The sequence below is a fragment of the Odontomachus brunneus genome, unplaced genomic scaffold, assembly GCF_010583005.1.
Source record: "Odontomachus brunneus isolate Ranch 3 - 2012 unplaced genomic scaffold, Obru_v1 Obru_scaffold_097, whole genome shotgun sequence".
Lineage (NCBI taxonomy): Eukaryota > Metazoa > Arthropoda > Insecta > Hymenoptera > Formicidae > Odontomachus > Odontomachus brunneus.
The window spans coordinates 387,288-414,857 of record NW_022639547.1 but is presented as its reverse complement, the minus strand read 5'-3'; the positions used below and the strand labels follow the sequence as shown (position 1 = coordinate 414,857).

The following is a 27,570-nucleotide window of genomic DNA, read 5'->3' as shown; positions in this document are numbered from 1 at the left end:
ACTACATACATGGAATCTTCGATACCAGTCCCAATTATGTTTGCCAAAATAAGTCTCTTTCAAACATTTAGTCATTTCAGTAAATTCCTCCTTGTTTTGATCCTTATATGCAAATGAGATAGCATGAAATTTTGACAATGCCTCCAATATTACCAAGCATTCTGCCCAATTTATACAGCTCTGTCTCGATGCAGGTCCAAATCCTAAGGGAGAGAGATCTTCTAGCACTATAAAATCATTCTCACCATCCATGTAGGAGACTAGATAACGTGGTATACGTAACAGCTTGCTCTGTCCTTTTTCTTTCAAGAACTTCTCAAACTTAGGGACCACCTGCAAAATAACAATTGTTGAAAAATGTGTTAATCTGTTTGTATACAAGAGTAATATCAACTTTTTCAGAAAGATATATATATATATATATATATATATATATAAATGTAAAATAAATTTGTTATATCCTTGCCTGTGTATAAAAAATAATCTCATTAGAGAAAAAATCTGAACTTCTAAAAGTCTTCTTGCGACCAACATTCTGTGGAATGGACTTTACAACAAAATTAACTTGAACTTCTTGTCTTGCCTCGTCATCCGTAATACCATATAATACACCTTTGTAGACAGTTGACAAGTAGCTGTCACCTTTGGTAAATTCATCACCAAACTTCCAATCTGTCAGTTGCACTTTCTTCCCATCGTAGGCCTTGCATAGAATATCTTTCAGCACTTCTTCAGTAAACTTATGATTCACCATCGAGCTCAAGTTGACTTTTTTATTTTGAGCCATGATTATGTCTAAACAAAATAAAATTTTAGTGACATAATTTAATAACTTTTCACTATGTTAACGATTAATACAATAAAATTACAAACCAATATGTATACGTTCAAATTTTATTAGAATTCCGTTTACAAGAGTGAACAATATTGGAATGTAATGTCATGTAGAGCTTTATCGCGCTTTTATATAATTGTTATCTTGTCATGTATAATTTATCCAGACAGTCAAGCGTTACTCTGCAATGATAAAAATATTTATAATTTATAATGCATATGTTGCCGTTTCGAGAAGTCTGACTTTTCTGACATTGGAATTTAGACGAAAGACACGTACTTGATAACGTTCACTGTCATACAGAAGCCTTAACTCGTATCAAAATTAATTTATCTATGACCTTTCGTTGAAGTGTCATTGGGTGCGGTCCGTTTGCCGCTTTTATAGGCTTCGGAGTAGAGTTCCGGCCTAACCGCCGTCACGACAAGACGTGTTCGAACATGTTCGGACCTTGTGATTTTTTTGGACCGTGTCTTGGAAATTTCCAAGACTTTACTCTCAAATTATATCATTAATCGGAAACTGGCGTAGGGGCATTACTCTTATAGAGGCCTGTAGCCATATATTGAAGGAAGGAAGGAAGGATATGCTTCGGAGTAGATATTTTTATAAGATAATAACAATTAATGATATCATGATCCAAGATAATTAGAACGCACTGACGTACGGTTCAACTGACTTTACAATAAATGATAATATTATAATCGCTAAATCCACTGGCATGAACGTAGCAGATGAGTGAAACGACCATGGAATCTAATCAATGGAACACGTTCTAGACCAAAATGAATGAAGTTTTTGCAATATTGGGCGCGTTCAGCGGAAAAAGCGCTCAGTGAGCAATTAACGATTATTGGTTCTTACCGTTAGATTCCTAAATCTAAACCAATTACATTGACGAATTACTCAACTGTTGTGCAACTGTTGAGTTCGCTGAACCCATTATCTTCCAGGTACAGTAAGGTTAAAGTATATTTCGCTGTCAGTACTGCGAATATATAGTTTGTGTTATACGTATCTTATAGATTTGAAGAACTGACACTGAAAATCGGAACGTACTTTCGTATCTGAGATACGATATTGCAAAAACCTAATGAGAAGAAAACAAATGTATGACTATTGAGTTATATTTCCTCCTACTGTCCAGAAGCATATTATCTTCCAATAGAAGTCAGGTTAGACAAAGACCGACTGCCAGCAGTACATTTTACATATCATCTTTTTTTAATCAAATCTTAACAGCCTTTTCGGAATGTTCAGTTTCTATTCAATCTATGACCACATAGTATTGAAATTTCTGGGTATGTTGAACGGGACGCGTAACTATGAACATTTTTAACATAAAACAGATATTATTATCTGATTGCATCAATTGTTCAAGCACTCTTATAAAAAGAAAAAAATTTTTAACACGAGCGTAATATTTCTGCAACTTATAGATCTTGATATATCTTGACATAATTGAGTAGATCTTGACATTATTGTAGCGAAAATTTGAAAATGAAGAAGGGAGAGAAGCCTTCTCCGCGCATGGAAATTACTGTTTTTATTTTATTTACTGCTGACAGATTTAATAAAAAATTATATATAAAATGTCATTTTTCTCCTAAATACATATATATACATTATTTTAAAAAGCTATTGTTAGAAGCTAACAAGAATATAGGAACCTCTTAAAGAGACTTAGGAACAAGATGTTTAGTGTTTATATCATGATTGAGATAAATTTCTCTTTTATAAAAAGAAATTTTGCAAGTTCCTCAGAAATTCTATTACTAGAAATATAATTTTTCCTATAATATATTATTGTTTCTTAATTGATAAGCTTGTACTGTTAAGACTAATTTTACAGAAACAGTGAAGATATTTTTTGTGTAAAAATTGATGTTATAGATATCCATGCTCAACAGCATGAATCAGCATATCTGCTAATCTTTGTTTCCCACTTGATGTTGCAATGTCAGGAAAGACCCATACATCAGCAATATCTATTGCCTTGTCACCTTTAATAACATCCAAATCGAACAATTCAGATGGATTCAATAATATAAATGGAATAGCTTCAATTGCGAAGACAACACCCACAATAAAATTTTCCTTCACCTACAATTGATATCAAAAGTTTTACTTTGCACAGAAAAAGGAAGAGAACTCTTACACTACAAAATATATAAAATATACTTCTTTCATGAAAAAATCCCATGGATAGATCTTTTCTGGATCAGATCCAAGAGTTTTAATAGCATCACTCAATACAGAATGATAAGTTTTCAAGATAGTGTCAAAATATTGATCTCGAAATGGCTTCTGAGTGCACGAGTAAACCAGGGATGATAAGTCCGTGGAAGGATTAGCGGTACGTGCTACTTGAAAGTCGAGTAATAATGCTTCCTTCTGATTTTGACCAATATCCCGAACTAAAAAGTTTGGAGCCCAACAGTCACCCGCGCATATAACAGACGTAGCAGCATGTTTCCTTTCACATGCTAACTCTGAAGATATGTCATAAAGTACACCAAATTCATAGGAATTAAATTGCTTCACAGCCTTATTATTAGGATACTCAGTCAATGCATCTTTAGCTATATTTATTAATCTCTCCTAAAAGGAAGACTTAGTTTGTAATAATAATTATTTTATGTAATATTATATAGATATTATGTATAATTATTAAAACAGCACTACATACATGGAATTTTCGGTACCAGTTCCAATTATGTTTGCCAAAAAATGTGTCTTTCAAACATTTTGTCATCTCAGTAAATTCCTCTTTATTTTGATCCTTATACGCAAATGAGACAGCATGAAATTTTGACAATGTCTCCAATATTACCAAGAATTCTGTCCAGTCTATATCACTCTCTGCTGATGCAGCTTCAAATCCTAGAGGAGAGAGGTCTTCTAGCACTATAAAATCATTTTCACCATCCATGTATGAGGCTAGATAACGTGGTATACGTAACAGCTTGCTCTGTCCTTTTTCTTTCAAGAACTTCTCAAACTTAGGAACTACCTGCAAAGTAATAATTGTTGAAAAATGTGTTAATCTGTTTGTACACAAGAGTAATGTCAATTTTTTCAGAAAAAAAAATATATAAGTATATAAAAAGGTAATTATGAAGGGGGAACCTCATCAATTTCTGTAAAATTTGGTAGGATAATATATTTTAACACGTAGAAACTCGTATAAAAATAAAATAAATTTGTTAGATCCTTGCCTGTGTATAAAAAATAATCTCATTAGAGAAGAACTCTGCACTTCTAAAAGTCTTCCTGCGACCAACATTTCGTGGAATGGGCTTTACAACAAAATTAACTTGAACTTCTTGTTTTGTTTCGTCATCCGTAATACCATATAATATACCTTTATACATAGTTGACGAGTAGTTGTCACCTTTGTTAAATTCATTATCAAACTTCCAATCTGTCAGTTGCACTTTTTTCCCATTATATGCCTTGCAGAGAATATCTTTCAGCACTTCTTCAGTAAACTTGTCATTCACTATGCTCAAATCGACATTTTTATTTTGAGCCATAATTATATCTAAACAAAAGAAAATTTTAGTGACAGAATTTAATATTATAACTTTCCACTGTATTAACGATTAATACAGTAAGATTACAAACTAATACGTATACGTTCAAATTTTATTAGAATCCCGTTTATAAGCGTGAACAATATTGGAATGTGATGTCATGTAGCTCTATCACGTTTTTATATAATTGTTATCTTTGTTATCTCTCTCTCTTCTCTGTTCTTTTCAGCTAACTGCTGAACTAGTGCAATAAGTTAAAGTGAGACAAGTATATTTTTTCTCACTTTAAGGGGGGAAATCCAATTAGAACGAGGAAAAATAAGCTATTTTCAAGAATTTTTTTGTAGGAGAAAGAATTTTTCTATATTTTTCAAACTTAAACATTTATTTATATATGTTTTGGACTGTCCATACGTATTTTTTTTTCCAAAAATATTTAAAAATGGCGGACATATGAAGCATCCCATTTGGCAGGTACGCGTGCGAGTTGCTCAGCTGCTGGACAAATGGCGTCCGTGATATTGATCCTATAACAGGCAGCGAAAAAATTCTTATTATTTATACCCATAATTCGTAATTGAACCTAAAAAAATTGAAAAAAGTCAAAAATTTTGAATATGAAACGCTTATGAAAATAAATTTCCATTTTTTGACGTTTTCTCTGCACAATTTTTGCAATAAATAAGTGATTTTTTATTATAATTTTCACAAACATTTAGGTTCACCGACATTGTACTGATGTCATGAAGTTGTGTGCGAAAGTTCAGCGCGATCGGTTGAATAGTTTTTAAATGAGAGTTCCAGCAGTGCAAAAAAGTACAGTTTTGAGAAAAACGTGTTTAAAGTTTTGACAAGTAAAAGATACAAGATATCTATAATTTACCTCTTAGTCAGCAATCCCGGCGCCATAGAACAATCCTTCTGCTTCCTCGAAGAACTCGTTCTGCTCCAATAACTGCTCTCTTCTGGCCTTTCGAGCTTCTTTAGAGTTGAAAGAGTTGCGCCGCTCCTGTCGAGATACCCGGCGCCCGTCGACGTTCTCAGCATAGTGCTTGGTCTGGCTCCCAATAATTATTTGTAACTCCATCATAATTTGTAGAATGGAAGAATATCCTTCATTGAAGACTCCAGCAGCGATGTAGGATGCAATTTCAACTATTTTCAGCCCAGAATTAAGATGTTTTGGAGCTAAACGCCAAATCGTAGAATTGAAACTTTCATTTGAATTCTGCGTATGACTGCCCAAGCATCTCTGAAGTAATTCTTCCTTAGATAAATCTTCATAAATTGGAAGAATGTGTTTTGCGACTGTTGGATCGAGTGGAGGAGGGTGCTCAAAAGAATCCAAATTTGCTTCAATAGCTTTTTCTTTCTGCCACTTACACCAGCTGTCTTCGCCGGGCGGGCAGTATTCGTGCTGTGGCTTCTCATCCGTAGAGATCAAATGGTAATAAGTGGCTATAATACTTTTTTTCATTCCCTCAATACTATTCGCATTTCTTCTAATTGCCAGACCATAGTACGTTGTGAGCTTTTTAATTAAAGCATCCGTTAGTTTGCCCTTACCACCGAGTTTTTGTGTTTTTTTTATATTTCGGAGCCGAGTGCCCATTCTTTTCTCTACGTGGCCAATGCATTCGCTTTTTGCAACTTGAAATTCATCACCGTAAGGATTCTTATCTAGAATGGCCTTGAAAGTTTTGGAGTCTCCGTCTCCAATATAATTACCATATTTAACGCCGTACTTTTCCTCTGATCTTAAAAAGATTTCTGTAATCGCATCGACCTCCATTTTTCCGGCTGAGCCCTCGTGATTTTTTGTACACTCTTCCTCGTGATTTATATACCACTCTTCGTATTCTGGAGTGTTCACCTTTTTTTTCCAAAATGTGCATGCATGGCAATAGCTACTTTTGATAACTAAATCGATGACTTTGCCCGAATAGTAGCCTATGACCGTTACAACTCCGTACAGCGATTTGAATCCACGTTTTTTCCACGAGCCATCTCCAGAGACTTTCAAATCTAAAATAGACCTCTCATGTTCTTCATTGAATTTTTTTTCTTCTTCGATAGCTTTCTTGCAGAGACTTTCAAAAACAGATTTTGTACAGGAGTGAATATACGTGATGATATTATTATACGTGCTCTCATTCATTCCTTTACAAATGTCCATGAGGTTGCAGAATAAATTAATACCCTCTCTGCCAACACCTAAGAGTCGCATAACAAACACCATCCGACGATTCACTTCGTATCCAGTGTTGATTAGTGGTCCTGAATTGATGTTTCTCTGACCACAGCGACAAAGTAAAACTATCTTGAAACCGAGGCCTCGATTCCCAGCTTCTTCAAACTTTACATTCTGTTTACAAACACGACAAACAAGGAGCTCTGTCAAGGCTGTAAAAACGGTGAATATTTCAATCAAACGATAGCCATGCAATGGATTCCAGTGAATATCTTCAGCACTAGCATTGGAGAGTTTTCTTGCACTCGTACTTTCACATCCTTCATCTTCACTCTTTTTATTTGAAAACTGATTACCATGGAACTTTCTTTTGCGTGGTTTCGATTGTTTTGGTTCGGCGTGTGTGCCTTTCGGATAGGACATTTCGAATTTGCACTGTCGTTTTGTACAGGCCGAACTTCGGAGCTAAACTGAAAACCGGTTCTGCTCGATGCCAGCGCCAACGGACCCAACGGTTTCGACTAAACGTAACAATAGAAATAAAAGCCATCTACCAGGGGTGCGTTCCAAAACCTACAGTAAAACTATAATTACATCTCTATACGTTTTGGATCGCAGCCCTGAAAGGTAAAATCCCCGCTCCGGGTGAGTATACCTGCTGCGTGCTATTAGAGCCTCGACGCTGCTCAAGAGATTTGTTGCGCTCGGAGGCCATAACTTCCGAACGGCTGCGAATTTCGATTTAAAACGTTGGGAACATATTCTTACAATGTTAAATAAACATTTTATGCAAAAAAAAAAAATTCGATTTTTTGAAAGTTCTAATTGGATTTCCCCCCTTAACTTATTGCATCAGTTTAGCAGTGCAGCTGAAAAGAACAGACAGACCACTTGTCATATATGATTTAGGATCGATTGTTCTAATCTTTTGGCAAGCTACTTAACAGTTAAATCATCTGTCTTCGTTTTTTCTTTAAATTGGGTGGAGACAGATACACGATTTAACCGTAGGTAGTTTACCGAGAGATTGGAACAATCGATCTGTGTTTGTATGTGTGTGGTTCCCTACTTCTGATATAGATTTAATATACTTTTTTTGTATTAACTTTTATTGCATTTACTTTTGTTGCATTAAAGTCATGATACAACTCAACAAGTGATATATGAATACACACATTTCAAATGCACGTATTTTTGCATGTGGTTACGGAGTATGCGCATTGAAAATATACTACTTGGAACGCATGCTGCCTCTTGGGCATCACATACATTTAATTGACCAATCATGATAAAGAAATCCTAGTTTTCTTTGTTCTTATTGGTCAATTAAATGCTACTCTACCCGTCAAGCAGAGTTTTGGAACACAGCCCTGGGCCCCTATTCTTGAAATTTTTGCATATACGTAATTTTCATTGTGCAGCTATTTTATGGTACAATTAAACTTGCGCAGTAAAACTTACGTATACGCAACTATTTTAAGAATTATGGCTCCTGCACACAGGACGCGGTAAGGGCTATCGCACACAAATTGACATAACTGCATATGCATAGCATAAGACCGTACCAATGAGCATCGAGTATTAAGTCGCCATATTGGTGTTCGATGCTTAATATTCGATGCTCATTGGTCTATACGATCTTATGCTATACATATGCAGTTATGTCAATTTGTGTGCGATAGCCCTAATGCTTGCCGCGCGGCGGAAGTTCGCGCGACAGCCAATCAATATGTTGTTTTTCCGTAAGAGCTAGAGGTTATCACAGAAACCAGCATATTGATTGGCTACCACGCGAATTTCTGTCGCGCGGTAAGGATTACCGCGTTCTGTGTGCAGGAGCCATTACAAAGAACAGATCTTTAAATTATATCGTGTAGAGATTTTCCTTAGTACCAACATTATCCCCTCCATTTTTCGGGAAACTGTCGTCTAACCATAAAGGTAGAATGGCGCTTATAGCGCGTGGGGCCCAAAAGAAACGTAGTCCCGGTGTGTTGTTGAATGAAATGCACTTAACCTAGATTAACCTTTCTGTATAAGATATTATCAATTACATCGACTGTCCAAGCACTGTTATAAAAAAAAGAAAATTATTAACGCGACTACAGACCTCGACATTATTGAAGCGAAAATTTGAAAATGATGAATGGAGAGAGACCTCCTCCGCAGATGTTTTTGGGAGAGCATGGAGTAGAAAATGTTAGTTTACGATAGAGAAATTTTGTAAAATATTTTTTCATTATTAATATTTTTGGAGTTACATTCTAATTAATACGCGAGTAATATATATTTTCTTTAACAGACTTTCGAGTTTATGGGTTATGTGCGTAATGAAGCAGCTAAAGATGCATCGCCGTTGGAAAAATTTCAAAAGGTAACACTTGTATCACGCAGAATCGATTTACTGTACAATAATGTTGGTGTATAATTAAAATGTTTCTTGTCAGACGATGAAGATAGAAGTAGTGGAAGACAAGGATAATGTATTAGAATTCGATATGGTTGGTTGTTCTGCTACGCTGGTCAATGCATTTCGTAGAATACTCTTGAGTGAAGTACCAAGTATGGCTATTGAAAAGGTTTATATCATAAATAATACTAGTGTGGTCCAAGATGAAGTACTTGCACACAGGTAACAGAGATTATCTAGTCACTCTTATGCAAATTTTCTATCATAGATATAGCTTATATAAAAAATATAAAGTAACATAAAAAATATTTTTTAAATATAAAGCAAAACATTTTATATCTACTTTTATTCACATAAAAAGTTATTTTATATTAAATATTATATATATTCCATATATATTATTTATTATTATATACATATATATATATTTTCCACTGGGAAATAAAGTAAATATATTTACTTTTATACATATATATACACACACATATATATATATATGTTCATGAATGTATTTATTTAAGTAATATAGACATAAATAACCTAATGTAAAATATATATATCTTGCTGTCTAGGTTGGGTCTTATACCTCTGCGGGCGGACCCTCGATTATTTGAGTATCCATCGGGCAATACCAGAAAAGACGACGAGGTCAGCGATCTAGATACTTTAAGATACGAGTTAAAAGTCACATGTACAAAGAATCCGCAAAAGTCGCAGGAGTCGACCAATTTACCAGAAGAGATATATAAAAACGGAAATGGTATCTCATCAGACTTATAAAGATATTTAGAATATTTATTAGAAGATACATTATCTTATGTATTTTTTGTATGTAACATAAATTGTTCCAACATAAGTTGTATTTCAATATTCTTTATCAGTACTGGAAGTCTATATTTTATATTAATAAGTGTTGAAGCTATATAGATATATTTAGCACTGGCAGTGAATATCAGAACACAGCCATAACTGTAAATGTAATATAGCAATAATATATATTGCAGCAATATGAGATTGTGATAAATAAACATCATCACAATTGTATTAATTTATCTATTATAGTAATAAATCGTGGAATATGTAACTGTACAGAACAATGAGGAACGTTTCTTCTTACAGTTTATAGCAAAGACATCAAATGGGTGCCAATAGGCCGACAAGGAGAGATGTTCCCACATGGACCAGAGGAACTATGCGTACTGGAAAACGACATATTGATAGCGAAGATGCGTCCCGGCCACGAGATTCACGCGTACATGCACGCGTTTAAGGGCATCAGCAAGGATCACGCTAAATATTCTCCCGTGTGTACGTAAAATATATACAGTAATACACATATACAAAATACTTTTCATTCAAGGGATTGAATACCGAGATTATTTTACTATGCTGATATGAAAATGCTAATTTAATTTTTTTTATAAAACTGAGTTTTAAAGTTATGCTAAACTAAGTTTTTACATAATAATTGTATAAAAGCTTCACTTTTACATGATACTCGATGTTTTAAAAGCATTTGTACGATAAAGATACCGACATGAAAACAGTAGCTTTGATATCGTCTTCTATTCTTCATCAAGTATTTCATGCAAAGTTGATCATATAGAAAAAATCAAACAAAACTCATGCAAAATAATAATATATGTTTAGCCATCGCGACGTATCGTCTCTTACCGCACATCGAACTACTAAAGCCTGTGACCGGCAAGAAAGCGGATCTCTTAAAAAGTTCCTTCAGCCCAGGCGTGATAGAAGTAGTGGAACAGAAGACTGCTTCGGGTGAGACTGTACGTGAAGCACGCGTGAAGAATGCTCGGTATGACTATTGCTCCAGGAATGTCTTCCGTTATCCTGAGCTTAAGGGCTGCGTAAAGTTAACTCGCATACCGGATCATTTTATCTGTGAGTACGAGTAAACAAGGAATCACCAGAGAGAAGGATCAGTTTGAGTCAACATAATAGTTATTGATGTACAAGTCACACATGTAGTAAAGTAGAAATACTAATTCCTAGACAGCTTTCTAGTTCTGAACTTTCTTATTGTTTCAGTTTTCTAAAACGAATATTTAAGTATAGAATATATGTATATATTCAATATATATATGTATGTAATCTATATTGAAAGTTTAAATAGTTGTATTTAAAGACCAAAACAGTAGTATGAATCTGGTCGATTCTTTTATTGGTACTTTTACCTTAATAGGAAATAATGAAATAATTTAGAAATGTTCTACTTCTCTTTTCTTTCTTGATGATTTTTCTTGATTTTTAGTCACTGTGGAAACTCTGGGAGCGCTACCATCGGCTGTGTTATTTAAAGAAGCTGTTAAGGTACTCAAGACCAAATGCATAACGTTCATTGATGAGTTACAGAGTTTAGGAAAATGAATGTAATACAAAGTTTTGTAATATAAATACATGTGCACACACATATGTGTATATATTTAAGTTTAGAAATAACTTTTATATGATATAAATCTTTTATATGAAATTTCCATTTAGAATACTATTTTGTTTAAGCATCAACAAAGTGAGAAAAGATATTCTAACCATCTATCATATCACTGCCTAAATATTTTAATCAATAACATATACAATAGACATAAAATTACATAAAACATGTTTCTTTGCTTAAATATTGCATTTCATGGAAATTTCAAAGCTCCTATCGAAGAGATCAAATTCAAGGTATACCAATATGCTTCCCTGAAAAACCACATCTAGATAGTGGCTTGTGTGCAAGGTTGGCATCTTGCTAAGCATCTAGACCAATAACAAGAAGAAAAAGACCAATGCACGCGCGAGGTGAGGTTAGGCGATACTCGCAGCAGCCGCGACATAACCTCGTTTCGACGCGGCGCGCCGCGAGAACGACCAAGGAGAGAGAAAGACAGAAATAGGAAGGCACTTGACGCGACCGTGAAATCCTATTAGAAACGACACAGCATGCCGAGTAAGTTCGGGACGGTTGACCGGCCGACAACGATGTATCGACGTTCGCGATCGTCCGCGTCGCGATGCCATGACAGCAGTGTTTGACGCTGTGGAAATCGTTGCGTCAGCTGGTCTTCGTCGGCCACCTAACGAGGCTGTATCGTCGCCCGCCGACAGACGGACGAGCGAGTGAACGAGTGGCGGAGGAAGGAGTCGACGCGCGTCGCAGCCGATAACTCTCTGCGACGATGATGGCGTTGGGAAGCTTCCGATGGCGCGTCGCTATTATCCTCATCACCGTGATATTGCTCTGGCAGGCGTTCAGGATGTGGAACGCCGCTGTCGCCATGCGAGGTACACGCTTAATAGGCTTACTTGCACGTGGAAGGACGGAAAGAACGAAAGAATGAACGAATATATGGCACATCTCGCGAACATAAACGGCCCGAACGCCGCGACGACGGGGAAGATCGAGCTAGACGCGCGCATTCCTGCTGTATCTTCCACAAGGCGTCACGCGTCCTTGTCGAGGTATCGATTTTTAACCGGGCAACCGGCTCGCTGCCGGGAGTAACGTGGCGTGTTGACACGCGTCTGTCGTGCGATCGATCAAGCTGTTGATTGCGAATCGTTACTTTCACTGCGTGTTTCCCGATGCACTTCGGGCCGGAGGAATTATTGCGACGAGCTTGTTACTTTACGTGCAGCGCGAATGTCTAATGTCCGTATTCTGTGAATTCTTTTTTATCGATAAAAGTACCTCTGAAAAGTGGCCTATAAACCCTCTAATCGGCAATGAGTCACTTCAGGAGACATTTTTCGATAGAAGAGTTCAGAATATGGACCTAAGAGACGTCTGTGATACGTCTTTTAGACGTACTTAAGACGTATTTTCTGAACATCTGTCTGGATTGCGACATGTTTTTCACGGCGTCTTTTGCGCGCGAAACGTTAGTAGTTTACGGCCGGCGGTTTCACAACAAACTCGTGCAAATAATTGACATTTGTTCACGTTAATCTAGAATCTTTGGCAATCTTAATTTTTCAAAATGAAATTTTTATTCTCTCCTATCGAAGCTCTTCAAATTGAATCTTTGAAAGAATGTGGTTTTTATTCTGAACTCTATTTTATCGATAAAAGTGCCCTTAAATATTGGTTTATAAGCCAATCAAAAGACTCATAAGTTACATTCAGAGGTACTTGCATTAATAAAAGAGAGTTCAGAGTAAGAACTTGCATACTGAGAGAAAAAAATAAAAAATATTCGGTAACTAATAACACATCTACTTAAATCTAAATTCTCTTATTTAAATAAAATACAATTGTTTTTTCATGAAAAGTTCTGTTTTTAAGATGTATATTTATTTATTTATTTTTTTTAATGTATATTTTCTTATTTGAGAAATATCTTTTCTCAATGCAAAAAATACGTATATTAATATAAGCAAATATTTTGTTAGTGCTCACCGAATAAAGATTTTCGATTTCTTCGATATTTTTTTCTCTCAGTATATATCTCTACACCTACTCGGATTAGGTATGCCTCTATTGAACCAATACTAAATTTCCAAGATAATAAACCGAGAGTTAACTGCCAAACGAAGTTTTCAGTGACGCACTCGCGAAATGTGCCCTTCCAGCTGTTCAGGAAATTGCCATTCGAAGAATGCACTTTGTTATTTCCTCCTGCGTGACGACACTGCATCGAGTAATCGCTAAATCCGCCGGGATTCGCGCAATGATTGATTGAAGAGTTCGAGTTGACATCTGTCAAGTCGTGATTGCCAACGCCACTTGCTATCTTGCGCAGGTGGAGCAGGAAGAAGAAGTAAGACAGGAAAAAGAGAGAGAGAAAGAAAGAGCGCGTCCAATATAATTTATTATATACGAAAGATGTGTGACAGGGAAGGAGAGAGATCGATATAATAGAAATATGACGCTAAAAAAAGAACGTGTCGTACCATGTGTGTACGTGTTACCATTAAACTATCCACGTAATCAATGGGCGGGTCGCCATTATCGGCCATTATCATTTCCCAGCGGTGAGATAAGCAATGATTCATGAATCGCGTTTTCCGGCATTGAAGATTAATCGAGAACGCAATTACGATCTCTTTTTCTTCTCTTTTTTGCTCTCGAGAAAACGAGCTCGGTGCCGCTGATATTCACGGGATCGTAGGACGACGATTAATCTCTTCGGGAATGAATTTATCAAGATCAGGAGGAAATAATTCAATTTTGAGGCGACAAATGTGATGTCTGTTAATCGTACGACGAGATTTTCCTTTATTTCGCAAAATTTTGCGAATTAAAGAGAAGTTGAAGAAGAATCATTTTTTTAACGTAACCTAAACGTGTGCCAGTATCCCTGAAGTTGAAGGAGTGAAAGCATCAATGCCTGGACACATCTGCTGTTTCGGTCATTAAATAAGAACAATCAAAACTCCGGTATACAGTGGAGAAGCACACGTAACTGAGACCACTTCGTGAGGAACTTTAACGATAGATTGTTACATTCAAAATACAATAAATCGGACAAGGGTCGTTCGATAGTCGTGATGGAAATTGTCTTGATATTTTAATTTTATAATTCAGTCTCAGTATTTAAAAAAAATATAATTTAACACGATGGAATTTGTCTTAAATTTTATCTGTAACTTTTTTGCTACAAAAAATCGATTTCCATTTAAAAATTGAAAGTGATCTTGAAATCGTGAAAATTACAAGCGACAAGGGAAAATTTCAATAATGCATCGCATAGTCCCCTTCGGATCATGCAATATTCATTTAAATCAACTTTCACGCTAAAATCAATATTCACGGCGTCGAAGTGGTTCCAGTTGTGCGCTTCACCCTGCATAATGTAAAAATGCTTTTTTCCACCTAAAAACTTTAAGCTTGATGTACAATGTGTTCTTTGCTCTTTCTTTCTCTTTATCTCTTTCTGACTCGAACCTTCAAGCTCTTTTTCTGACTCAAATCTTAAGCTTTAAGCCAGAAAAAGATAGAAGACAACAGAACGCAAAGAGCACACTGTAGGCTTAAAGCCTGATCTACAATATACTCTTTGCGTTCTATTACTTGTTTTCTGTCTTTTTCTGGCTTAAAGCTTAAGATTTGAGTCAGAAGGAGATAAAGAGAAAGAAGCAGGAAGCAAAGAGCATATTGCAGATCAGACTTAAACCTTAAACTAAAAAAAGACAGAGAACAAAAAATAGGAAACAAAGAGCACACTGTAGATTAAGCTAAGAATTAATAGATTAACCTTCAAGCTCTCTTTCTGACTCAAACCTTAAGCTTTAAGCCAGAAAAAGATAAGACAAGAAATAGAATGCAAAGAGCACATTGTAGATTAGGCTTTAAGCCTGATGTGTTCTTTGCTTCCTGTTTCTTATTTTCTGTCTTTTTTAGTTTAAGGTTTAAAGCCTGATCTACAATATGCTCTTTGCTTCTTGCTTCTTTCTCTTTATCTCTTTCTGACTCAAACCTTAAGCTTTAAGCCAGAAAAAGGCAGAAGACAAGAAACAAAATGCAAAGAGCATATTGTAGATCAGGCTTAAGGCTTGAGTCAGAGAGATAAAGATAAAGAAAGCAAATAACACATTATAGATCAAGCTTAAAGCCTGATCTATAATATGCTCTTTGCGTTCTGTTTCTTATCTTCTATCTTTTTCTTATCTTAAAGCTTAAGATTTGAGTCAGAAAGAAATAAAGAGAAAGAAGCAGGAAGCAAAGAGCACGTTGTAGATTAAGCTTCAATCGCGCTATCCAAATAGCTATTTCTGCAGATCTGTAAGACTACAAGTATAGCACTATGTCAGACTCGCCCTCTGGATACACCTGCGAAGTTCTATCTTGCAGGACTGCAGGCGGCGGAGGAGGAAACGGTAGCACCGTCGGGCTCAAGGGATGACCCGGTTCAGCAGAAGTTACACGTGGTCGTGTATTACGAAGCGCTATGCCCGGACTCGCGCTATTTCATCGTGAAGCAACTATTGCCGACGTATCGCAAACTGTCGGCGAATCTAGATGTGGAGATGGTGCCGTATGGCAAGGCGAAGGTGCGGTGAGGGAATTCCCGATAACGCTCACGAAGCTACCGCGAAGCGTTCTCGCATCGCCGTCGGTTGTGTACGGCCTGGTTCACACCGATCGTTCGGCACGCGCACCGATTCTACTACAGAGTTCGAGAATTTCACGAAAAAGCAATAATTCATGAGAACATCTCGTTCTTCTTCTCTTTTCTCAAAACAAATGAATTATGACCAAGGTTGGGAAAGTTACTTTTTAAAAGTAACTAGTTACAGTTTCCTTTGTTGAAAATGTAACTAGTTACAGTTACAAGTTACTGGCTATGAAAAGTAACCCGTTACAGTTACAGTTACCCAAAAAGTAACGAGTCGTTACTTTTAAATTACTTTCTTGAAATGATTGTAAATTATTATTGTAAATATAAAAATCTTACATTTTAAGCTTTAGTAAAATGTAAGAATTGAATTTTATAATATCTATCGCATTAATTAGTCAATCCACTTAAATTTCACAAATCTATACTTAATATAATAAAAATTTAATGATAGTTTTGTAGAGGTAAAAGAATTTACTCATATGCTCCATAAATACGTTGATAAATTGCCCAGATAGCACAGAGAATTTAAAGAGAATTCAGTCGTATGTCACCAATTCTGAGTTCATTTTTAAATGCATACAGAATTCTTTTCACTGAACTAAACTCTGAAGAATTCTTTTTGCCTCTGAAAATGAACTCAGAATTGGTGACATACGACTGAATTCTTTTTTAATTCTTTTTTAATTCTCTGTGCTATTTGTGTTATTAAATTAATATACAATTACTATATAATTTTAATTTTATTTTATGTCCCCCAAGTAACTATTACAGTTTACTGTTAAAAAAGTTACAAGTTACTAAAAATAAGTAAGTTAAGTTACAGTTACCGAAAAAATGTAACTGTAACTCCGTTACAAGTAACGAGTTACTTCCCAACTCTGATTATGACTGAACAATTCCAGACGCGCTCTGCCAACGAGGGAAGGTTCCGAAGTGTTTAATCGATTCTGGATTTAGATCTAGTATAGAATTGTTCTAAATGATCTAATTTCCACACATTCCATCCTCTATATTAGAAAAAATAACAATATGCGAAATTTTTTAATTTTCAACAACTTAATAAAATAAAATCATAACTCTTTTGCTAACTTTAATTGAAAATATTGACAGAAATTAATCTCTACATAAATACTGTGATATAAAATAGAAGATAGTAATCTCACTTTCAATCTCAAACGGTTAAATTGATTTCACCGTTCACACGTTCTCGAAATTACGGCGGTAACTTGATGGAAAATTACTGTTCAGTACGCGTGTCAAACGATCGGTGCCAACGAGCGTTGTATCATCGCGTTAATTACTTATATTTTTTTTTCTTATTATCTTTACGAGATCCGCAGCTGTCAATTGATATATCGATGTGCGACCGCGTCCGGGATCGTCGCGAATCGAATTGTAGCCAAGTAAGCTCTTTCTACATGAGACGTTTCGTTTTATACACAGACAAGACATATAAAGACAAATGACGGATACGAGTTCACGTGTCAGCACGGACCGATCGAATGTCAAGCGAACATCATACATGCATGCACCATTGATGCCATTAGAGACCCGTCGAAACGTTTAGACTTTCTGGCTTGCATGATTGAGAATAACATTCATCCGATAGAGATAATGAATGCATGCGTCGTGAGGCTGAACACGTCCGTGGAAGCGGAATCTATCAGGAAGTGCTCGGACACTAGCAGGGGCAAAGAACTGTTGGCCAAGTACGGACAGATGACGAGGTCACTCGTGCCGCGAGTGTCTTTCATACCGACGATCACTCTGGACGGGGTAAGGAGGCTGTCGAGCGGCTGAGACCGTTGCAGAGAAATAAAATGTAACGCGTGAAAATCTTTTCAGAGCTCCGACAACCAAGTAAAAATACTGAAAAACATGCTGAAGGAGGTGTGCCTACACTTCAAGGTCATCCCGAAAGAGTGCGAACACGTATCGTGAGAACACGCGGCAGCGGGCTGCTAATGCAAACATATCCGCATAATCATCGAACTTTGTTATCGTGTTACATGATGAGATTTGAAAAAGAGAGAGAGAAAGATATGTATGTATATACGACAGATACATGTAAAAATGAAATATATAATATTTTGCAAAAAAAGAACAAAATCTATCCGTTGTATGTATGTGTGTTGTGTGTGTGTGTGTGTGCGCCTCTTATTCTTCGACGAGGGAGCCGGAAACACCGACGAACAGAGCTCGACGGCGCGATAAACAGTCAAAATGGGAACGAATTTACTCCGAATCAATCTCATGTAATTTGGCTACGGTTGCTAATTGCTCGTGAATTCGCGCACAGCGTTCTGTCTGTCGCGCTTATTCGGGGAAGATTCTTTCTATTCTGTAGCTATCTACCGCTCGCGCAAAAGTTAAAAAAAAAAAGAAAGAAAAGAAAGAATAAGATCGCAACAGAGACATTGCCGTTCTCTTTTCGTTCGGGGAGATAAAATTGCTTGTATAGATAAACACCAGTTTTGCTCCCATATAAGTATATATAGGAACAATTTATTAACTTAATATCAACACTTTATACAAACTGTGTGTGTGCCGCTTTATTTACGTACGACAAGAAGTGAATAACGCCTTTGATACGGCAGAGAGAATATACTTACATACACTAGAAACAATGTTCGAATAGAATACGAGAAAATCAGAGTATTAATCGATAGCTACTATCGGTTGAAAAATAATGAAGGAAAAAGGAGCGTGTGTGTATATACGTCGAGGTCCGCGCTCGAAAAACGATTCGATAGAAAAGCACAGATTTTGCGTTTACTCTTCTGCTTCTTCTCTCCTCTTAATATCGCAAACGAGCTCTCGCGCGTCTCGAGAAGTTACAATTGCGTTGAACCGAAACGAAAGCGCATATCTCTGTCAATCGATAATAACGTTCTTATGTACACATTGAAATAAATACAACGTTCGAAGAGGCAGGATGTGTCTTGGTACCTGCGCGCAGCGGTATATAAGCAAATACGGTAATAAACAATTTTTAAGAACAACAACGTGTATTTCAATAACAAAGATCAGGGACGCTAAATTAAATATTAGATGAACTAACGCTTTTTTTTCTTTCTTTCATATTATTCAGTAAGATTTGGCATTGCCTCGATGTTAACGTTCACAACAAGAGCTTCCATGCGCCGCTAACTCGGCGCGCGAAAATTCTCTCAATAAATAGATTTTGCAATACGGATATATAAAATTACTATTATTAAATACTGGAATAGAGTCTTTGTAACATAAGAGACTTAATCACTAGGTATCAGTGTTCGATGAAACGAAGCGATTGGAAGCATTTAGATACAGATGCCTGTCGAATACTAACAACCACTTTTACAAAAAACGTGTGTTGACGATCTCTCTTCCCTTAATAAAGTGTGGAAACACCTCGGACACAGAATACCACAGTACACAAATAGATCCAATGTGCTTAGTATTTTTTTTCTTTCTTTCAGGTGTAACGGAGCAAGTTCCTAATTACAATTAATACCGTACTTTCTTGTAACCTATGTCTAATCTCCTCGAGTTTTTTCGGGGGAAGGGGCGGAGGGGGGAGTTTTAGCGAGAAAAGTTAGATATGTAAAGTGGATCTGTTCACAGAGGACAATGAAATATTCTCATAGCAAAGTATCTAGATGCCATCGAACACAAAAAAGATGGTTGCTGAAACGAGAGGTCCATTGGTAATGAAGGAAACGAATTCGAGTTAGCTGTGACCTAAAAATGAGGATACATTTATTTTGTCTTTTTTTTTTGTTTTTTTTTTTTCTTCTCTGTTTAATGATCATCAATGCGATCTAGGTCACCAGAAATACAAGTACTTCTTCTTCATTTTGCTCACTTCGATATTAAATAATAAAGGACGACTGTGGAGGAATTATCTCTTTCATCTTTTTTCTTAATTTCTTCGTAAATTAATTTTATATATATATATATATATATATAATATATATTACATATATATTATGACTGAATCACCGACACGCATGATGGTACGCTGTACGGCATTTATGTTCTTTGCTCTCAAGTTCTTAAGTAACATTATCGTACGGATCGCACAAAAATCACACCAGTTTCTCCGATCTGGTTGCTCCGCTTACGAGACTGGCACGCACCCCTGGGCGAAGAAAAGTAATGCACCGGTCACTGTGGCCTTTACTTCCTTTAATCCCCCATCCCTATTTTTTTTCTCCGTGATTTATTATATCAACAAAAGTGGTGTCGACGTCGTTTTTTCTTGTTTTTTTTTCGCTTTTTTTTTCCTTTTTTCTTTTTTTCTGCGCGCATGTATGTAAGGCTTTCCCAGTGTGTGGAAGGCAAGTTACAAATAGGAGATTAAAATGGAACTGGAGGCAAAACGCACTTCGTGAATATTATAGATAGTGTTTATCTCTTTTCATATATTTTTTTGTTGCTCTGTGTGTATCTTCGTGTGTATATAGCTGTTTATCATTCGACGTGTACGTGTAAGTCCCGTGCGTACGGACACACGAGAGGCTGGATTGATATTGATCGATTGAAAAGCATAGGAAGAGGCTTTCTTTCAAACAGGAATGTCGCGACTTCGAACTGGAGTTCTCTCTCTCTCTCTCTCTCTCTCTCTTAAACGATCGTCGCAACTCGTACTAACGATCCAACACAAGCCTATCGCCACAGTCCCGCGGGCGAGACGTGATGCGCGAAAGCACAGTAAAGATCCGAGTTCCTCGAGGCTCTTCATCACATCTTTCTTTCTCTCTCTCTCATGCTTTGTGTCTTTCCCGTTTTTTCCTTCTTTTTTTATAAATTTTCTTCTCCGTTACTTATACAAATTAAGTTATTCGTTATGTGGCATCGAGAGATCCAGCTTTGCATGTAAGTCGTCGATAACCCAGAGACTGAAGCATCATATGTTTACTCTCGCTTTTTTCCTCTCCCCTTCTGGAAAACTATGTCCAGGCCGAATTCCCTCTCACGAGACAAACAAACATTTGTACATGTGCATGCATCTTTTTTTTTTTAACGGTAGAGATATTATTATAGCAGCTACGTATCCTAATGTTCATTTGCTATACACGTATCTCATTTACAAAAAAAAAAAAATCCCGACGAATCTCTCGATTGGCAAATAAAACTTTGCTGTTTCAATATCTTACATCGGATTTTACTTTGTCCCCTAATGCACATTTCCTCTCCCTTTCCAAGAGATACATTCTCCGACATGCCTTTCGTGAAAAAAAAAAGTTTCAGGAAGATAGGTGCGAGGATCGGGTGGTAGCGACAATAGAAGGATAGAAGGTTGAGGAGGAGGGAAGGGAGGGCAGTCGAGAAAGAGAGGAAAGTGGAAAATGCACTTTTTCCTTTGGTGCACATGCGCGCGCAATTGTGTCTTCGCGTATCTCACTTCCAATTCGTGTTATCCAGTGGAAATAAGACATCCGAGTGTGTGAATGTAAAATATGTATACCTCGTGTATATGTGTGTGTTTATCAATTTAAGTGTATAATCGGTGTACCGTGTTCCTGAATGTACGTGTTTTGTGTGTGTCCTCGTATATACGCGTAAATATTCGTGTTTTGAAAGATAATGACTTTAGTGGTATAACTCTTTAATTAAACAATTAATTGCCCTGTACTTATCGTTAACGGTGATTTTTTTTTAACGCGTATCGGACGTTGACTCTTCGCGCTTTATAGACATCTTCGCATCCTGATATAAGATTTGTCACTTTCTGGTTGATTCTCATTTGTTATATATTTTTTTTCTCTGTTTCTTGATTTATTTAATACGTCAACACCACTCCGAATCGCAAGTTCTTCTGTTACACAGGTTGCATTCACTTTGATGTCATCATCGTGACAAATTCTGAAAGATACAACGAAAGAGCATATTGTTATAGCTTGCGTGTCACGGCGCCGTTACATGTAAAATCATGATAAAGTTTCGTTCAAATAATGATGAAACAATCAGATTCAAAAGATCAAAGATACTCGAATACTGGTTTCTCATTATGACGTGAAAAACGAATAAAATTTTGAGAGAACGCATGCAATCAAATCGCACCAACTTGCTCAAACGACAGACTGATAAAGCTCTGATCGCGTCACATCAACGATAAATTGTCTAGGAGCGTAGGCTATTCGATAGACTAAAAGATATAAATATAAATGCGATACAACCTTCATAATTAACTTGGCCATCGCCGTCGATATCGGCCTCCCGTATCATTTCATCTACTTCCTCATCAGTGAGTTTCTCGCCCAGATTTGTCATAACATGTCTGAGTTCCGCTGCGGATATGAAACCATTTCCATCTTTATCGAACACTCTGAAGGCCTCCCTGATCTCTTCCTCGCTATCCGTATCCTTCATCTTGCGTGCCATCATGGTTAAAAACTCCGGAAAGTCGATTGTTCCGTTACCTGAAATTTTGACAGATTTCCGTAACATTGAATATTGATCTGCTCTTTTGCATCGAGTGCTCATCGGCAGAAGGAATAAACTATTGATAATTTTACGGAAATAATAAGTTTCCTAGAGAGAGCTTCGTCCTATATAAACTTTAAAATTCATTAAAAAAAATTAATTTATTTAAAAACACACAGACGAAGATAAGATAAGGAAATCATTGGATCTTGGCGCAGAAAGCAGGAGCGCTGCTGCATAATTCTGTAAATCGTTGCGAGAAATAAATAAATATATATATGTACCGTCTGCGTCTACTTCGTTAATCATGTCTTGTAACTCGGCTTCTGTGGGGTTCTGACCCAAGGATCGCATGACTGTACCCAGTTCTTTGGTCGTTATGGTGCCGTCACCATCTTTATCGAATAGCGAGAAGGCTTCCTTAAACTCTGCGATCTGTTCCTCTGTGAGTTGATCCGCCTTGGGAACACACCAGAAAACAAGACATCCAATTAATTTCCTGTACGCTATTACGCATGTACGTAGTGTTAATATTTACATTAATTATGCATGATAAAGTACGCCTTCTGATGGAGTTCAACGCGATAACTTAACACAAATTGTACAAACATATTTGCGCGTGTCGATTCAAGCTAACTGCCGCGTTTTCAATCATTTATCTCGTCCTGATAAATCTGTCTGCCCTGTCATCGCGGCAGTCTGCACTGCCTGAATATTAAAACGCCAATGACGTATCGTCGCTGCACTTCGATACTACTTTCGATGTTTGTGCAACAAAACGATCGCGGCGTAACGCCGTTGTTCTTAATGCGCGCCTGTCGCTCTTTCTGGAAATCCTGGCGGACGGTAAGTTTTATAAACAGCTTAATTAATTTCTAGACCGACAAAATAATGCGAGGCAATGAGATGCGCGACAATGGACGGAAATAGCGCGATGATACATCGAAGTCGTTTTAATCACGCATGCACACAAATACGGAAATCCTGGAGATCACTCCAATTTCGGCAAAGGCTTTAGCAGCAGTGTGATTCATTGCAAATACTATGCGCTTGCAAAATGCAGATCCCACGACTATATCGCGCGACGATGTGAAAATAAATTTTGATTCTTTTCCAAATGTGTATACGCGTGTATATATATGTATATACATGCACAAACACACACCTACATACATATGTATACATTTATAATGCACCAACTACCGGCGATGCATTCGCAAATGTTTGCGTTTTACTTTGTCGAGACACTGTCGCACGAGAATGAACACGTATAGGATCGGCCAGGTGTCAGCGAGTTCCACGTTATTCCAAAAACAGACAGTCACCTTTCCACATTCTGATAAATCAATACTACGGCATTTCACGACGTCTTTAGAAAGTAGTGGCGATACAGGATTCTCAGAGATACGTGCCGCAAGTTATTCTTGGAAACTAATTGCAAACAGCTACCGGACTTGACGCTCATTCGCCTTAGGATTAAAGTGCAGCGATAATCAGCGTATATCAATTTAACGCGCCCGAGAGAGAGAGAGAGAAAGAGAGAGAGGGGGAGAGGAGAAGGAGAGAGTGAGAGAGAGAGAGAGGGAAAGAAAGATACAAGGAAAATCTCACTATAAATTGCGCCGTTGCGAACGTAACGCACTATTTTTCATCAACTATCTTTATCTTTCTCGCCGCGCCTTTTTTCCTCGATTATTATACTTTCGTACACTCGAGAGCACGATCGAGCTTCATTATTGCACACACACCTATGTACTAACAATGTACTCTTCCCGGAATCTGCACTTACCATCGAGATATCGGTTCTATCGATGCAAAAGCGACCTACGGGAAATCCGCATCCACCGACTCAACGCTACGGCCGGACGCGAGCAGCGGTTAACCTCACTTTCGAAACGTCAGACGCGCCCGTGTTTCCCGGTCGGCCGCTGACGGGTAATATGGCGAGAAACGGCGCGGGCAGGGTGACTCTCTCCGCGGCGGAGAGGACGAAGATGCGAGTGCGTCGTCGCGGGAAGGCCCGTTGTCGTCGTCGTCGTCGTCGTCGTCGTCGCGGTGAAGGAGTGAGCCTGCGGCGTATAGACGCGACACGCGTACACGACGACGACGATGGCACGGGGAACGTAAAAGAAGCGCGGGGACCGTCGCCACGACACGGCGTGAGGGAGCACGAAAATCAATAGCGAGCGACGTGTATCGCAAACTAACGCTTGATCGCCGAGCGGATAGGACGGTGCCGCAACGTGCGCGCAAGGGTTGGAAAAGAGAAAAACGAGGAGCCAGGTGGCGGCTAAGGCCGCGAACACAGGGAAAAACGCAAGCAGGCCGCCCACAATACGTGAAGTATTGGCGTGAAGAGCAGCAGTAAGAAATAAAAAGAATTTTTTTTTCGCTTACGTCTACGCTCCAGCTGCCTTTCGCCGGAAAAATCTCAGTTAAATAAATACTTCCGGTGTAAAGGAAGTTTAGTGTAAGTATAAATAAGATAAATTTGTTTTATTTCTTGTTCCTACTCCCAACTCCTTACACCAGGATTACTCCGCGCGTGTATTGTGGACAGCCGTTAAAACTCAAGCAGTGAGCAAATTGACCAATCGCACAGTCGATGATTCTTCTCACGGCTCAAGAACAATCGATCATGTGATCGGCCAATTTTCTTACTGCTTACGTTTTTCCCTAAGGAGGAGACCTTCAGACGTCATTGGGCCGTGTTTCAGATGTCGGCGTCATCTGGAAGAGGCAAAAGAGGCGAGAGGGAACGCGGTCGGGTCGCACGCATGAAAAATGCACGCGTAACCGGAGACATCCTGGCGGCACGCGCGTCCTTAAAGGCGAATATCCGGTGACCGTGTGCGGATTATGCAAAAGGAGCGGTCGGTCGGGTGTATATCGCGCTCGCACGCGTCTTAGATTTCGTGCTTCGATGAGTATCTCCGACCGATCGAAGGAGAGGCGTGCGAAGAGGAAGATCGCGGTAATGCGATAACGCGCGCGCGAGAAAGAGAGAGAGCGAGCAATGACGAGGACGACGGCGACGACGACGCCATAGTTCCGCATCGTTTCCTTCAATTTCGCGCCGAAGACCGATCACCGTTGGTTAAGAACGCCATCAAAGAGTAGAGTAGTCTGTCGGTATCTCTCTGCCTCTCTCGTCACTGAGTGAGAGAGAGAGAGAGAGAGATTGCAGGAGCCGATGTCATTCTATCCAATTACACTTTCTACACTTTCTTGCGGAACTTGCCTTCTTCTGCTCCCAGTCAAATTTTGAATGTATATTTAATCGTTGGGAGCAGAGAGTGTAGAAAAGTGTAAATGGAGAAACCGAAAGAGAGATAGAGAAAAAGAGAGAGGAGCAGGCAACACAGTTATACGGTGTGACGTTTCGCATTCTCAAACTCTCGTAAGGCTGCGCGAATTCAACGGACGGATGGACAGGCAGACAGACGGAGGAGAGTGAGAAGACGTCGTCGCGATTACTCCGACGAGTCCAAGACAGCGGCGACGCGCCCATCAAGTTGATACGATGGCGAGGAGGAGGCTGGAGCCGGCGGAATTAGCTGCTGCGTCGTGGAGGATCTTCGGCCACCTGTCTCGCTCGCCACCTCGTAACGCGCAACCGGCGCAGCCGAGTGTGAGTTCTGCGAACATTCCTGGGACACTCGGAGGCACGTTCGACGCGCCGTCCCGGAAAGAATCCGCCCTGTCTACAGCTGCGCGAATATTCCGCTGGCGAACGGCGTGAAACGGGAATAAAAAGCGACGAGACATTTTCGACAGCCTCCCGCCATCTTCTTCTTCTCGCTCGCTCTCAGTCTTTCTCTTTCCCTCTCGCTCGCTCGTCCTCACTCACTCACTCACTCACTCACTTACTCTTTCTCTCTCTCTTTCGCTTGTTCGTCGCTTGCTCTACGCGACGACGATCGATCGGCGGTTACTTCCGCTCGCGCGGATGATGCAGATTTTCCTCGTTGCCGCGGAAGAAACTCGGCGAAGAGGCACGGCGAGAAGTATAGACGGCCCGCACGGATCGATAATAGCGGCTAGTCGGTTGCGGTCTCCGACTGAAACGCGTTCGAACTGCTAAACGGCTGACAACGCGAACGGCGTAGAGAGGCGAAAAGGAGAGGACGGAAGTAAGAGGTGAACAGATTGAAAAGAGAGAGAAAGAGAGAGAGAGAGGCGAGCTTCTCCTCGCCTCGATCCTTCCAGAAAAGGAAATCCATCCTGCCTTTCGACGGCGATAACGAGCGAAGCGAATAAAACAGACGGGAAGAAAGATGGAGTGCGCGCGACACACCAAAGGCGAGTTCAAATGCCATATCTGTCGCGACAAAATCGCACATTAAGCTGGCTCTCACTTGCTGCATTTGCCACCGCACGTGCGCTCCGCGAGACGCGTCAATGCGGCGAACCGAGAGCCCTCAACGGTCGTTCACGGCCTACCTCGCGGTCGAATCGCCCGGCGACGATGCGCTTTTCTTTCCTCCTCTCTCGCACGTCACGCGCATATAGTGCGAGGAAGATACGAGGTAAAGCGGCGATGAATTTTGCACGACGACGACGACGACAATGTTATACACATTACACGCGGCGCGTCTATCTCTCTTCCTCTTTCTCTCCCTTCCTATCTCTGTCGCGGTGAGTCGCGATCGCAACGAGAGAACGGACGAACGAGGCGGTTGTTACTTACCATTGTGGCTTCTCTTTCACGTCTCGGTTACGCACGAGAGGCTCTTCTCGGCTGCGAACACCCGCACCCGCACACTAGACAACAAACGTTGTATGTTGTACTTGTTCACAAGCAGCTCCGGATCGCTCGCTCGCTCGCTCGCTCGCTCAGTCGATCGGTCGGTCGGTCGGTCGGTCGGCCGTGCAACGATCTGCCGTTCGGAGTGCAGGCAGGCAGGCAGGCAACTTTTTCCGGGCGTGGAGCGGTGTGTGTGCCGTGTGTATGTATGTGCGAAAGAATATGTGTAACTTTTGTACGTTGCACGACGCGCGGGACAGACACGCAGGTGTAGATACGGGGAGATCACCAAGTCCGGCGAGAAACGCACTCGGGGCAGCAATGGAGTCCGCGGTGTCTCTCTCTCGGTGTGCGAGGCTCTCTGTGGGCCACCGCTGGT

At 39.1% G+C, this 27,570-nt stretch overlaps 6 protein-coding genes across 10 annotated transcripts in view; 2 read left to right on the top strand and 4 right to left on the bottom strand.

Moving 5' to 3' along the window:
* LOC116848698 overlaps nt 1-1,202 on the bottom strand; it is a 1,286-nt gene extending 84 nt beyond the window's left edge. Inside the window, exons 1-3 of the mRNA XM_032825027.1 lie at nt 1,061-1,202; nt 467-795; nt 3-333 (exon numbers count right to left, since the gene is read on the bottom strand). Of these exons, the coding sequence (XP_032680918.1) occupies nt 3-333; nt 467-787 (652 nt within the window). The 5' untranslated portion in view covers nt 788-795; nt 1,061-1,202. The remainder of the gene's footprint in view (nt 1-2; nt 334-466; nt 796-1,060) is intronic.
* Nucleotides 877-15,812, bottom strand: LOC116848652. 4 transcript variants are annotated; one of them, XM_032824962.1, is made up of 6 exons: nt 15,735-15,812; nt 4,054-4,379; nt 3,525-3,848; nt 3,017-3,436; nt 1,115-2,938; nt 877-1,017 (listed from the first exon to the last, which is right to left on the bottom strand). In XM_032824962.1, exons 2-5 carry the CDS (start codon nt 4,369-4,371, stop codon nt 2,723-2,725), a joined length of 1,278 nt encoding a protein of 425 aa, XP_032680853.1. In that variant the 5' UTR covers nt 4,372-4,379; nt 15,735-15,812; the 3' UTR covers nt 877-1,017; nt 1,115-2,722. The 4 variants fall into 4 exon arrangements, with proteins under 4 accessions (XP_032680853.1, XP_032680851.1, XP_032680852.1 ...); XM_032824960.1 differs by lacking the exon at nt 15,735-15,812 and adding an exon at nt 4,823-4,858; XM_032824961.1 differs by lacking the exon at nt 15,735-15,812 and adding an exon at nt 4,786-4,849.
* LOC116848651 lies at nt 4,829-7,029 on the bottom strand. Its single transcript, XM_032824959.1, has 2 exons — nt 5,255-7,029; nt 4,829-4,898 (listed from the first exon to the last, which is right to left on the bottom strand). The coding sequence occupies exon 1, from the start codon at nt 6,983-6,985 to the stop codon at nt 5,258-5,260; it is 1,728 nt and encodes a 575-aa protein (XP_032680850.1). The 5' UTR covers nt 6,986-7,029; the 3' UTR covers nt 4,829-4,898; nt 5,255-5,257.
* On the top strand, nt 8,484-11,429 carry LOC116848653 (DNA-directed RNA polymerases I and III subunit RPAC1). Its single transcript, XM_032824965.1, has 7 exons — nt 8,484-8,761; nt 8,865-8,936; nt 9,010-9,194; nt 9,545-9,732; nt 10,092-10,280; nt 10,623-10,874; nt 11,245-11,429. Exons 1-7 carry the CDS (start codon nt 8,702-8,704, stop codon nt 11,358-11,360), a joined length of 1,062 nt encoding a protein of 353 aa, XP_032680856.1. The 5' UTR covers nt 8,484-8,701; the 3' UTR covers nt 11,361-11,429.
* On the top strand, nt 11,765-19,417 carry LOC116848654 (GILT-like protein C02D5.2). The gene is made up of 4 exons (XM_032824966.1): nt 11,765-12,260; nt 15,769-15,968; nt 17,480-17,812; nt 17,882-19,417. Exons 1-4 carry the CDS (start codon nt 12,155-12,157, stop codon nt 17,975-17,977), a joined length of 735 nt encoding a protein of 244 aa, XP_032680857.1. The 5' UTR covers nt 11,765-12,154; the 3' UTR covers nt 17,978-19,417.
* LOC116848655 (calmodulin) lies at nt 19,227-27,570 on the bottom strand. 2 transcript variants are annotated; one of them, XM_032824967.1, is made up of 4 exons: nt 27,135-27,570; nt 22,729-22,903; nt 22,198-22,440; nt 19,227-21,883 (listed from the first exon to the last, which is right to left on the bottom strand). In XM_032824967.1, exons 1-4 carry the CDS (start codon nt 27,135-27,137, stop codon nt 21,855-21,857), a joined length of 450 nt encoding a protein of 149 aa, XP_032680858.1. In that variant the 5' UTR covers nt 27,138-27,570; the 3' UTR covers nt 19,227-21,854. The 2 variants fall into 2 exon arrangements, with proteins under 2 accessions (XP_032680858.1, XP_032680859.1); XM_032824968.1 differs by lacking the exon at nt 27,135-27,570 and adding an exon at nt 24,234-24,369.

Bases quoted from the DNA above. Each gene is read 5' to 3' on its own strand.
- LOC116848652 (XM_032824960.1), bottom strand. The intron at 3,849-4,053 runs GCAAGGATCTAA...ATTACTTTGCAG, and splicing joins AGATTATTTTTTATACACAG to GTAGTTCCTAAGTTTGAGAA. The intron at 3,437-3,524 runs GTATGTAGTGCT...TCTTCCTTTTAG, and splicing joins ACTGGTACCGAAAATTCCAT to GAGAGATTAATAAATATAGC.
- LOC116848651 (XM_032824959.1), bottom strand. From the start codon at position 6,985: ATGTCCTATCCGAAAGGCACACACGCCGAACCAAAACAATCGAAACCA.
- LOC116848653 (XM_032824965.1), top strand. From the start codon at position 8,702: ATGATGAATGGAGAGAGACCTCCTCCGCAGATGTTTTTGGGAGAGCAT. The intron at 8,762-8,864 runs GTTAGTTTACGA...TTTCTTTAACAG, and splicing joins GAGAGCATGGAGTAGAAAAT to ACTTTCGAGTTTATGGGTTA. The intron at 10,875-11,244 runs GTGAGTACGAGT...CTTGATTTTTAG, and splicing joins CATACCGGATCATTTTATCT to TCACTGTGGAAACTCTGGGA.
- LOC116848654 (XM_032824966.1), top strand. From the start codon at position 12,155: ATGATGGCGTTGGGAAGCTTCCGATGGCGCGTCGCTATTATCCTCATC. The intron at 15,969-17,479 runs GTGCGGTGAGGG...TTTTATACACAG, and splicing joins TGCCGTATGGCAAGGCGAAG to ACAAGACATATAAAGACAAA. The intron at 17,813-17,881 runs GTAAGGAGGCTG...AAATCTTTTCAG, and splicing joins CGACGATCACTCTGGACGGG to AGCTCCGACAACCAAGTAAA.
- LOC116848655 (XM_032824967.1), bottom strand. The intron at 22,441-22,728 runs GTACATATATAT...TCAAAATTTCAG, and splicing joins TAACGAAGTAGACGCAGACG to GTAACGGAACAATCGACTTT. The intron at 21,884-22,197 runs GTTGTATCGCAT...TGTATCTTTCAG, and splicing joins TGGCCAAGTTAATTATGAAG to AATTTGTCACGATGATGACA.